Source organism: Lethenteron reissneri, chromosome 53, assembly GCF_015708825.2.
Source record: "Lethenteron reissneri isolate LAM-NWPU_2019-01 chromosome 53, ASM1570882v1, whole genome shotgun sequence".
Classification (NCBI taxonomy): domain Eukaryota; kingdom Metazoa; phylum Chordata; class Hyperoartia; order Petromyzontiformes; family Petromyzontidae; genus Lethenteron; species Lethenteron reissneri.
In genome coordinates this window covers 3,726,419-3,739,384 of record NC_083831.1, presented here as the reverse complement: position 1 = coordinate 3,739,384, position 12,966 = coordinate 3,726,419, and the positions used below count along the sequence as shown (strand labels likewise).

Sequence of the window (12,966 nt, the reverse complement as noted above, 5' to 3'; positions counted from 1 at the left end):
TATATAAGAACGGGAGACACAGCAGAGCCTCACCATTCTGGCGAATTGCCCGATGATGCTGGATGCAATTACCAGCGAAACATCGTACTACTCAAATTGTAAATGTCGTGGCTTCAACACACCGGTGGGCTAAAGCAGTGAACTATTTTGTCTTTTGTCAACGTGACACTTTTTTACTGATTGGCCGTGTCGGGTGGTGGAGGGTTACGACACATTTATAAATAACGCGATCTAAACCCAAAAACGTTGATTATGGCTTCAGTAGAGCTCGTTCCTGTCGTTATCACTCTTCCTCCTCCTCCTCTGCATCAATCTGTTTTCCGTTAAATTGAAGCCACCGAGAGTCGAGAGAAACTCCCTAGATATTTACCGCTTGCTCTCCGCCAGGGGTGGAGAACCTTTTTTCTGCAAAGCGCCATTTGGATATTTATAACATCACTCGCGGGCCATGCCAAATTATCAACTTAAAAATTAGCCCGTTATATTTGGTCAAACGTTTAATTAACTCGCCCCTAATGCGATGGCTGGAACTGCTTCTCTTTGGTGAGGCGTGTGTGATGTTAGCTGGTGGTGATGATGTTGCTGCTACTCGCAACTGCTTTTCCAGGTTTGCTCCTAGATTTATTGATTTCGAGTTCCGCCTGCGGTTGCCTTGGCAGGGCCACACCAAATGATTTCGCGGGCCTTGTACAGCCCGCGGACCGGACGTTGCCCACCCCTGTTCTACAGAGTCGAACAATGCGTCAGATGGAGAACTTTGTTGCTACAGAGGCATAACCACTGAGAAGAGAAAGGGTGATCTTTCGCAACCGGTAAATATGAACAGATGATATTACGATGATGCCTGCCACATTATTTTCCAGAATCTTTATTCCGATGTCGAGGCCTGCTGCGAGCCACGAGGAAAGGGCTTCAGGAGTTAGTCGAGTTCGTGTAGTTTTTGTTGTTGCTGTACCTCCTCCTCCGTTGAAGGACCGCAGACGAGGGTGGGTTTACTCCATAGCCTGGGCTGCGTGGCCACAGTCGCATGGTGCTCCTACCTCCTCCAAGACGTCTGGCTGGCGTGGAAGAGTAGGCCAAATACTGGCTCGAGGAGCTCTCTGCAGCTTCCTCTTCTGTCAGCAGTGCAGTGAGCGAGCACTATCAGGGCTGCACTTTTGCCAGCGCCCTTTGCATTATTTAATTAATCTTATCGGTGGGGGGGGGGGGTGTGATGTCCGGTAATACATCGTGTTGTGTAAAGTGCGTACGGTATAAGAGACAAGCCCTACACAATGCAACTTACCAAGTCGAGTTGCTCACAATTGTAATCAAATATCCTGAAAAGAGAGAAATGGAATGAGCAAATGTAATGGATACGATGTTTATATTCGCTTTGCCGTGTCACACTGCACATAACGGGAGGCAAAAAAATTAATGTTTCGTAACATGAATGCTGCGCTGTACACATGAATAACATCCACACACTAATGAAATTGTACAATACATATAAATATCGATTTCAAGCTTTCGTGACTGCAGGGATTCATCTTCTTGGTTCTTTCGGTAAAGTCACGTAGAAGGGAAGTAATAAAATAATAAAAATAAAACATAATAAAATAAAATAATTCACCTGAGGACGGCTGCTTGCGTTGTGGCCGAAACGTCGTGAGAATTATTTTATTTTATTATGTTTTATTTTTATTTTTGTATCACTTCCCTTCTACGTGACTTTACCGAAAGAACCAAGAAGATAAATACAAATAGACAATAACACAAACACAGCAATATCAATATCTTAAACTATAAATTTGGAAGTTTTATTTACCTTTCACGAAGATATAAAATCGCGAATAATCGAATTTAGCGATAGAAAAATTGGCGAATGTAGATATTTGACTGTACACTCCGTTCTCCTATAACGCAGCGTGCCGTTTTCAAAACGCGAATTGGATATAACGCGATTAACGTATTAGGCAACACTTTTGTTTTGTTACAACGCAGATGCGATTTGGATATTAACGCGACCGAGTGAACAGAGAACTACGTCGCGCGAGTCGGAGTAAGCGTTCGTACGGCTGCCTCGAAGTTGCATCATCGCGCAAGGCATTGGGATGCTGCTGGATGCTTCTAGATGCGACCCACGTGCCCCGGTGTTCGTGCGGCCTGCGCACGAATCTCACGGGGCTTATAGCGGACGGTGCTTTACTCCGATCTTATTTATTATAAGGCGATTTTCCTGTAAAGAAACTATCACCAATTTTGATTTAAAGCTTTCGTGACTGCAGGGATTCATCTTCTTGGTTCTTTCGGTAAAGTCACGTAGAAGGGAAGTAATAAAATAATAAAAATAAAACATAATAAAATTATAATAAAATTAAATTTAAAATTAAAATAAAAATTGTATTATGTTTTATTTTTATTATTATATTACTTCCCTTCTACGTGACTTTACCGAAAGAACCAAGAAGACAACTATCACCACTTTACAGGACAATACTGCACGTACGTGCATTAATAGTGGCGTGTGTCATTAGCAATTCGACACCGCCGTCAGTGACACTTGGCGGTCTTGGAGAAGGAAAAAATACAAATATATAACAGGCGACGTTTCGGGCAATGACCCTAATTCATAAGACAACACACGTTGATTGATGCGTGCGAGGTTCTTGTCATTTGCGCTCTTGCCCCACTGCTCAACGCGGTTATCACCCAACGATTCATGCAACATTTGAAACACGTGTTTGCCATTCCGTGAAGCAGACGGTACGTCGTAGTAGTGTGAATATCGTATGGTTAATAGACTCACAGCGCTGCCGTATGGTAGTAGTAGTTCATGGCAATTGCACCAGGGCGGCCGTTGGAGGCCGAACCACAAACTTCTGCAGCAGGCAAGCATATAACGCGCTACCGTTCGGGCGCGTCACTGCCCCGGCTGATGGTTTGTGACCGCGCGTGTGTGCGTGGTGTTTGTGTGAGTCGTGTGCCGTTCCGGCCTTCATAGGTGCTCGCTAACATCACTTGCCCCGAAATTATGTTAAGGCTACACGGGGGATATTTGTCTTTTTTAAGCGTAGCGGTAACATAGGGGTTAGCGCGCTGCGCTACCACACCCAGCAACCCGAGTTCGATTCCCGCTCACGGCCAACACCGTTGACGATTATCGGAACCGGTCCTGGGCCTCCCCTAGGTAGACTCAGCCTCAAATGAGTACCTGGTGCGGTGTGTGTAAACATCGCCACTGGGGAGACAAAGGCGGCCGGGCGCGATGCTGACCACCCACCCCTCGTGTGCCGTGCCGGGTTTTATAGGCGCTCGCTAACATCACTTGCCTCGGCAGTCTGTTAAGGCTACACGGGGGATCTTTGTGTGTGTGTGTGCGCGTGCGTTCGTCACCCACTCCGCTTGTTCCTTCTCCAAGCGTCGGGCTCTCTCCACGGCCGCCTCCCGCTCCTCCTCGGCCGTGTGAACCCGCGACAGCATCGCCTCGTCTCTCTGTCGCTGCGCCACCAGGATCTCGTCCACCAGCACTAGCAGCAGCAGCAACAGCAGCAGCAGCAACAGCAGCAGCAGCAACAGGAGCAGGAGCAGCAGGAGCAGCAGCATCAACAGCAACAGGAGCACCAACAGCAACAGGAGCATTAGCAGCAACAGGAGCATCAACAGCAACAGGAGCATTAGCAGCAACAGCAGCAGCAGCAGGAGCAGCAGCAGGAGCAGCAGGAGCAGCAGCATCAACAGCATCAACAGCAACAGGAGCATTAGCAGCAACAGGAGCATCAGCAGCAATAGGAGCAGCAGCAGTAGCAGGAGCAGCAGCAGCAATAGATGCAGCAGCAGCAACAACAGCATCAGTAGCAACAGCATCAGCAACAGCAGCAGCAGCAGCAACAGGAGCAGCAGCAGGAGCAGCAGCAGTAGCAGGAGCAGCAGCAGAAATAGATGCAGCAGCAGCAGCATCAGCAGCAACAGGAGCATCAGCAGCAACAGGAGCAGCAACAGGAGCAGCAGCAGGAGCAGCAGCATCAGCAGCAGGAGCAGCAGCAGTAGCAAGAGCAGCAGCAGCAATAGATGCAGCAGCATCAGCATCAGCAGCAGCATCAGCCAGAAGCAAGAGGAGCAGTAGCAACAGCAGCATCAGCAGCAGCAACAGCAGCGATAGCAGCAGCAGCATCAGCAACAGGAGCAGCAGCAGCGCCATCAGCATCACCTCAAGCTCCCATTGCGTCGATGGCCCTTCCGCCATCAATGGCATTCGCAAGACAATGGCAGGGCTGCATCTTCACCGTTAACTCAATACAAGTGCGTTCATTTGAGAGGGTGCGTGTGTGTGTGATGTTAACTACATCGCCTGCTATACAGGAGGTCATGGGTTCGATCTCGACCCTGACGCCTCTGTATTTTGAGTTGACATGTTTCTCCCTTCGTGGTCGCTGTGGGATTTTTTTCCCTCCAGATCCTCCAGTTTTTCCCTCCACATTTAGAACAAACGTGCGTTTATAGTATTCGGCTACGGCTATAGATTTCCACATGATGATAAGCCAATTCGTTTAGCTACCATTTGTGGCCAGTTTGCTAATGAGAAAGAGTTATACAGCTCAGTGGGCCTTACCTGGTAAAAATAAAAGTTTAGTTGAGATGTGGTGTGTGCCACCTATTAGCGTGGCATTCCACGAAAAGTCCACGCCAAAATTTTTGTAAACGACCTCTTTTTATTTGACCAAATAAGGCCCCCTGAGCTACATAGAGCTATTGTTCAGAAGCGACCACGCTACAAATGAAAGCTCAACAAAGTGGCCAACATACTCGAAACGCGGTGATGTTCATTCTAAATGTGGATGGAAAAACCGATGGAACCCGGAGAAGAAAAATTCCACGCGACCACGGGGAGAGCGAGAGAGACACCGCAAAACTCCAAATATAAAGCAGGCGTCAGGCTGAATAGCCATGGTGTCGCAGTGCGCCACGTACCCACATACATAGCATCCCGACCGGGTCGGCATCACAAGTGGCGGCGGAACGAGAGGCATTAAAAAGGCGATTTCGCTAAAACCCTGCGCGCTCTCCCCACGGGGTCTCCCCCCTCTCCGTGTGTGTGTGCGTTCGGTCGATTCCGCCATTGGCAGTCGCCGGGAGGGATGGATGGGGATGGATCCGGGGGTGATGATTGGATGGAAAAAATTCGACCGAGCTCTTCTGGCTCACCTGTGCGCTCACCCGGCCGGCTCTTTGTAATTTGGACGGGAGCCAGTGCACAAACAAACATTTGAAATGTGGGTGTGGGGAAGTGACCGGAGCCTTTGGGAGGCGGTGTGGGATAGATTGGGGGAGGGAGGTCTCATTGTAGATCTCTCTCTGTGCTTCGCTCGCTCTCACTTTCTCCCTCTCTCTCCTCGCTCTCTCGGTCCGTTGTGTGTGTGTGTATGTGCCCGTGTGTGTGTGTGTGTTGGACTCCCATCGGAGAGAAAAGAGGAATTGGAGACGAGGCGGGGAGAGGCTGTGAATACGCATGGCGGTGTTGTGCAAACAACGACAGGACCAGTGGTGTCACGGCGGTTAGCGCCGGGGAGAGAAAGGGAGAGAGGGGGGGGGGGGGGCAGACAGCATATGGATTCGACCAGATGGTGCCAGGAATAATAATAATCTTCGCTCCTATGGGCTGCTGATGGTAGATGCGGATACAGAGACTGCAATTTCACATTCATTTTGGTCAAGCCCAGCAGATAACGGGCGCGGTGCTGTGATGTCACATTCCTCGAATTCTGTGGGTCGGGGGGCATTGCGCCCGTGACGATTGCGCCTGTGTTGTGGATGACCACAGTCGCGTCATGCCGGAGAGTTTTGAACGTTCCATTTGTGGCTCTCCGCGTCTATCTATCGCTGCCGTGGTTTGTGTCGTGGGATGCGGTTTGGGGCAGACCACGAGCTCCGTGGAAGATCAAACCCCAGGGTCGGGTCTTTCACAACGATGAGGATGATCGGGCCGGCTTTGGTAGAGATGCCGCGCGCGACTTACAGGATCGACGATAGGTAAACAGGTGCGGATGCAGAAACGTTGTGTAATCAGCATCATCATTAGCCGTAATCACCATCATCATTAGCCATGGTGTAATCACCATCATCATTAGCCATGGTGTAATCACCATCAGCATTAGCCATGGTGTAATCACCATCATCATTAGCCATGGTCAATCCACTGCTGAACGAAGCCTACGCACCCCCTCCGCCTTCCCAAGCTGCCAACGCGACCAACCCACGCACGGTGTCACGTGCACACGCACGCACGTTGAACTTCTTTCGCACCGTACGTGGCCGACCGTGCAAATCGTCGGTGCGAGGGAACGGAAACAACCAGACACTTAAAAAGCAGTTTTAAAGAAATGCGTTCTCAATCTTGATTCAGCCTTGCACGACTGCTCGGGCAAGGGCTGTTGGCAAGCATCTATTGCGAGCAGTGTGGCCAGCACCACGCCCGGTCGCCTTTGTCTCCCCATAGTGACGATGGTCACACGTCGCACCACGTGCTAATTTGAGGCCGAGTTGACCTACGGGGAAGCCCGGGCTGTGAGCGGGAACCGGGCTGGGCAGGTTCTGTAGCAGCAGCGCGCCGTGGTGGCTATGAGATGTTAACTACTTCGCCTGGTGTACAGGAGGTCGTGGGTTCGATCCCAACCGTAAAGTCTCTATATTTGGAGTCTACATCGAGATGTTAACGACCTCGCCTCATATACAGGAGACCTTGAGTTCGATCCCAAACGTAAAGTCTCTATATTTGGAGTCTAAATCGAGATGTTAACCACCTCGCCTGGTGTACAGGAGGTCTTGGGTTCGAGCCCAACCGTAAAGTCTCTATATTTGGAGTCTACATCAAGATGTTAACGACCCTGACGATGCCTGCCGTATATTTAGGGTTTGCGTCTCTGTCTCTCCCCGTGTTCGCGTGGATTATTCCCCGGGTCCTCCGTGTGTGTCCCTCCACGTTCAGCATATCGCGCATCCAGACCAATTGGCTGCTGCAAAGTCGCACGCAACAAGCCGCCGCTTCGTCCGGGCCATCATTTGTGACAGCCGGGTCGGTCCTGAAGCACGTCACTCAGTTGGGAGACCTTGCGTGGTTCAAATGAAAATCAAAACACCCACTGCGCCCCCCCCCCCACCCACAGCGCAATCCACACACGGAGTCGGCGCGTCACCTGCAGCCTTCTCGGCCACCCTCGCCTCCATCTGCTTCACCTCGAGCTCCAGGCCACAGCGCGACGCCGACAACTCCTCGTCCGCCTCCCGCAGCCTCTCCTGGAGCTGCTCGCAGAAGAAGGCGGCAGCAACCCGCTCGATACACGAAACAAAGACAAAGATCCCCCGTATAGCCTCGGCAGACTGTTGGGGCAAGTGCCGTTAGCAAGCAGCACCTATGAAGGCCGGCGCGGCGCACGAGGGGGTGGGTGGCCAACACTACGCCCGGACGCCTTTGTCTCCCCAGTGGCGATGTTTACTGCACACCGCACCAGGTAGTCATTTTGAGGCTGAGTCGACCTAGGGGAGGCCCCTAGGGGAGACCAGTTCAAATGATCGTCACCGGTGGTGGCCGTGAGCAGGAATCGAACCCGGGTCGCCTGGTTCGTAGCGTAGCGCGCTAACCGTTACACTACCGTTCCCCCCACACACACAAAAAACAAAGATCCCCCGTATAGCCTTAACAGACTGTAGGGGCAAGTGCTGTTAGCGAGCACCTATGAAGGCCGGAACGGTACACGAAGGGGTGTGTGGCCAGCACCACGCCCGACCGCCTTTGTCTCCCTAGTGGCGATGTTTACACACCGCACCAGGTACTCATTTGAGGCTGAGTCGACCTAGGGGAGGCCCGGGACCGGTTCAGATAATCGTCACCAGTGTTGGCCGTGAGCGGGAATCGGACCCGGGTCGCCAGGTTCATAGCGCAGCGCACTAACCACTACGCCACCGCCCCCCCACATACACCCTGACACACACACCTACATATACTCAGAGAGAGTAGCAGCAGCACCCTGCTGAATACAGAGTTCCTGCTCTGCACAGATACTCCCTGCACCGCAATGATAGAGGCGATAAAGATGATCACAGTCGTGATGATGATAGTGATGACATTGAAGATGATCACAGTAGTGATGATGATGATAGTGATGGCAATGAAGATGGATCACAGTAGTGATGATCACAGTAGTGATGATGATGATAGTAATGGCAATGAAGGTGATCACAGTAGTGATGATGATGATGATAGTGAAGGTGATCACAGTAGTGATGATGATGATGATAGTGATGGCAATGAAGATGGATCATCGTAGTGATGATGATGATGATGATAGTGATGGCAATGAAGATGATCACAGTAGTGTTGATGATAATGGTGATGGCAGTGAAGGTGATCACAGTAGTGATGATGATGATAGTGATGATATTGAAGGTGATCACAGTAGTGATGATGATGATGATGATAGTGATGGCAATGAAGATGGATCATAGTAGTGATGATGATGATGATGATAGTGATGGCAATGAACATGATCACAGTAGTGATGATGATGATGGTGATGGCAGTGAAGGTGATCACAGTAGTGATGATGATGATAGTGATGGCAATGAAGATGGATCACAGTAGTGATGATGATGATAGTGATGACATTGAAGATGATCACAGTAGTGATAATGATGTAAGGGATGACAGTGAAGGTGATCACAGTGATGATGATGATAGTGATGGCAATGAACATGATCACAGTAGTGATGATGATGATGATGATGACAGTAATGGCAATGAAGATGATCACAGTAGTGATGATTATAGTGAAAGCAATGAAGATGATCACAGTAGTGATGATGATGATGATAGTGATGGCATTGAAGATGATCACAGTGATGTGATGATGATAGTGATGACAGTGAAGATGATCACAGTGATGATGGTGATGGTGACGATGACGCAGACGATTGTGCGGACGCTCACCGCCTCGTTGTGCGCATTGGCGGTGTCCAACTCCACCCTGAGTAGCTCCAGGCCGCGGGGCTCCAGGCGGAGCGACTCCCCGCGGAAGAACACCGAGCTCGCCCGGGCTCCATGGAACTCCGACTTCCTCGCTGACTCGACGGGGGGAGGCGCCCTGGGCGGGAGATAGATAAGAGCAGCAGCGGCGGCAGCGATAACTCGAATAGCTCTTAGGTTTTAAAAAAAATATTTTTTCGGTAAAGTCACGTAGGTAAAAAAAATAACCCCTAAGAGTATGAATCCTTGCAGTCACGAAAGCTTCAAATCTAGAACTCGAATAGCCATCACAATATGTACGTATCTGTGTTGAACTTCTTTCGCACCGTACGTAGCCAACCGTTCTAATCGGAGGTGCGCGCGGGGTGGTTAGGGACAGCAAACTAAACCCCACAAGGGAATAGGAAGAAGGGCGATGTGAATGTACAAGGCGCCTCTTCCATCGCGCCGCTACGGTCACTCGTCCCGTGAACTTCCATTGCAGTTGAATTCTCGTCCAGGGGTTGAAACAGCAGCGGCGAGTGATATATCCTGAACGGGTCCTCGACTGCCATAGGGGCCGTCCATAAATGACGTCACGCGAATTTGTACGATTTTTTAACCCCCCCCCCCCCCCCCAGTCACACGGCGTCACAAAAAGTCAGACCCCCCCCCCTCAAATATGACGTCACAAAGCTCTACCCCCCCCCCCCCGAAATATAAAACATGCTTCAAATCGCTTTAAACTATTGTCATTGTAGTGCGTATTTAATGTGGCGCTGCACTCTGATGTTGTAGGAGAAAACATTTATTAAAAAGTCTATTTAATTAAGTAGAACGTGTTGTCTATATTTATTTAAAGTTGCGCATTTTGATGTGACGTCACATTTCTAACCCCCCCCCCCCCTTCGTCACATATCGTCACAAATGTCTGACCCCCCCCCCCCAGGTGCGTGACATCATTTATGGACGGCCCCATATCCACGTTCAGCAACCTTGGCACGGGTGGGCCTTCTTCTAATCAACTTCAAGGACAGTGCACATTATGAGAGTTATGTTTTTTCTTTGCATTATGACTGCAGGTATTGTGGTCTATGTAAACATGACTCCTTGGAAAAAAATGTGTCAGTTTTGTTGCTAGATAGAAGGGTAAAACACCTATTATCATATTTTTACTGGCAAATGAGGTTCCAATGGTGTAAATGCTTACCCCGAGCTCTCATACTCTGATAGTGCATTGTCCTTGAGTTGTGCGCCTTTTGGCGTCATCTGGTCCAACACCATGTGAGACTAGGCTCTAAGGAAAGCTGTCTCGGGTGTGGACCAATCAACTTCAAGGACAGTGCACATTATCAGAGTTATGTTTTTTGTTTGCATTATGATTGCAGGTATTGTGGTCTATGTAAACATGACTCCTTGTAAAAAAATGTGTCAGTTTTGTTGCCAGATAGAAGGGTAAAAAAACAATTATCATATTTTTACTGGCAAATGAAGTTCCAATGGAGTTCCACGTCGTTTTAGTCTCTACCAACAAAAGCATCGTCGAGTCGTCCTCGCCCCGCTGCATTCAGGAGATGTTTGTCGACGAGTTCCATTCACGGGATGTTTGGCCGTGGCGTGGGAGGCAAATCGGTAGCGCGTGGAGGAACCCTACCAAGTGCGACGAGGGGTCGTGGGTCACACTCAAAGCTCCGCACGGATAGATTTAAGAATCCATAGCTCCATAATAGAGGTTTTTTTGGGGCGTTAGATCGCGTGAATATATAAATGTGTCGTTAAAACCCCGCCACCACCCGACACAGCCAACCAGTAAGGGTTGTCACGTAAACAGAACGTGGCCAATTCGTCACTAGTACAGCACTAGTGTGTAGTGTGTAGTAGTGTAGTGTATAGTGTAGTGTGTAATAGTGTAGTGAAAAGAAGTGCAGTGTATAGTGTAGTGGTGTAGTGTAGTAGTGTAGTATACTAGTACAGCACACCGGTGTTTTGGAGAGCCAAGCCACAACATTCACAAACTGAGCACGACGCTTCGCTAGTAATTACAACTAGCTTCATCAGGTGACAGCCATATTTGTGGAGATGTCCACCTGCTTCGTTCCTTAAATAGAGGCGTAGATGTGGTGACCACGCTTCTGCGCTCTTCTTGTGCAAAGTGTGGGGGGGTGGGGGGGGCTAATGAGTGAGCGTGCATTATGCATGCTCATTATGCGAGCCCATTGAGTTGGTCCTTCCTGTCCATTGTGTGTACTAATCCATACCTGTACCGCCACCATCCTAGGCTACACCTCACAGCCCCGTGCCTTACAGTGCCTGGCGAGCACGCAACCCGGTGGCGAGATGTTAACTACCTCGCCTGGTATACAGGAGGTCGTGGGTTCGATCCCGATCCTGACGCCTGCTGCTGTATATTTGGAGTTTGAGTGTTTTTCTCATCATCATCACGGTGGCGAGGAGATGTTAACTGCCTCGCATGGTATACAGGAGATCGTGGGTTCCATCCCGACCCTAACGCCTGTTGCTGTATATTTGGAGTTTGAGTGTCTTTCTCATCATCATCATCATCATCACGGTGGCTAGGAGATGTTAACTACCTCACCTGGTCTACAGGAGATCGTGCGTTCCATCCCGACCCTAACGCCTGCTGCTGTATATGTCTTTCTCTCTCTCTGGCCGTGATCGTGGGGGGTTTTCCCCAGGTCATCCGGTTTTACCCCTCCACATTTAAGAACATGCTTTAAGAGTATCTGGACGCGCTGAAAATTACTCCATTGAGTTATCCTTTGTGACCAGGTCGCTTCTGAAAAAGAGCTAATAGCTTGTAAATAAAACCGTTCAGTGCACAATTAAATCTGCGTCTCATCACTCACGGCCTTCGCGCGTACTCGGCACCGCTGCCACAGCCAGGAGTGGTGGCACGATGATCGGGCTTGCGGCTATCACCGCACGGTGACCTGTGACCTGAACCAGCAGTGGCAGCAGCAGCAGCGCCGTTCTCGCGAGACAGCGGTTGACAACGCGTCACCGGCCGAGGCAATTCTGGTGAATCTTCCGCTTGGGCCGGTGGCCTCGGCAAGTTTCCCGTGATGGAGCGGGAATCCGGCAGCCCCGCCGACGGCGTCTCCCACCCTAGCGACTCGAGCGCGTCGCTGGGAGACTCGTCGAAGGCGACCTCCGCGCCGTCGCGCGTCCACCGCGGGGACCCTTCGAGCCGCTCCGGGAGCGCGCTGAGCGAGAGGCCGGAGATGCCGATGGTGGCGCCCTCCGACACCTCCTGCCACTTCCCGTCGCCGAACGCCGTCGCCGTTGAGTCGCCGCTCGCGAAGGTGGTGGTGGTGGTGGTGGCGGTGGTGGCGGTTGCGGTGGTGGCAGTATCTGCGATCAAAGCGTCGCTCGGACGGAGGGCGGTCGTCGACTTTTCCCGAGGCTCGCCAGCGACGTCCATCTGCGTAACGAGAGAGCACGCGCGCATCCATGAGCCGTTGAGCCGTAGGCCCGAAATTGGTTCATCGGTACTAGCTAGGATGGCGACTGCTACCAATGATTTGCTGAAAAGCGGCTGATCCCGAGATGGGAAATATGTGTGAGAGCTTGGACCTTCTCGTAGCTTTTTGAGATAAAATGTCATTTTAAAGGAGTGTGTTTGATAGCGAGAGTGGCTTTGGAGGAAGAAGAAAACACCCGGAACGTGACTTTAATTCTTGACTTAAAGCTTTCGTGACTGCAGGAATTCATATTCCTTGGGTCTTTCGGTAAGACCCAAAGAACGTGACTTTAATTCTCTATGGAAAGGTGACAATTCGTGGGAAGGGTGGCTATCAAGCACACAGTGTGATCTCCACCCTTGGTGGATACTGCCAATGATGAACACTGCCCGTGGTAGATCTTGGAAGACATTACCACTCCAAGTGGTGCCAACCAACCACCTTGGCCGATGGGCTACACGGCTACACTGCTGCATTCGGGTCGTGCCGCGCGCTGTTCATACGATG

The 12,966-nt window shown here is 50.5% G+C and overlaps 1 protein-coding gene across 1 annotated transcript in view; it reads right to left on the bottom strand.

The window, feature by feature from the left end:
• The window catches only part of LOC133356331 (mirror-image polydactyly gene 1 protein-like), a 36,954-nt gene extending 24,770 nt beyond the window's left edge, over nt 1–12,184 (bottom strand). Inside the window, exons 1-5 of the mRNA XM_061573800.1 lie at nt 11,845–12,184; nt 8,963–9,116; nt 7,173–7,278; nt 3,380–3,509; nt 1,286–1,319 (exon numbers count right to left, since the gene is read on the bottom strand). Coding sequence (XP_061429784.1) covers nt 1,286–1,319; nt 3,380–3,509; nt 7,173–7,203 — 195 coding nt within the window. The 5' untranslated portion in view covers nt 7,204–7,278; nt 8,963–9,116; nt 11,845–12,184. The remainder of the gene's footprint in view (nt 1–1,285; nt 1,320–3,379; nt 3,510–7,172; nt 7,279–8,962; nt 9,117–11,844) is intronic.
• Between the last annotated feature and the right edge of the window lie 782 nt (nt 12,185–12,966).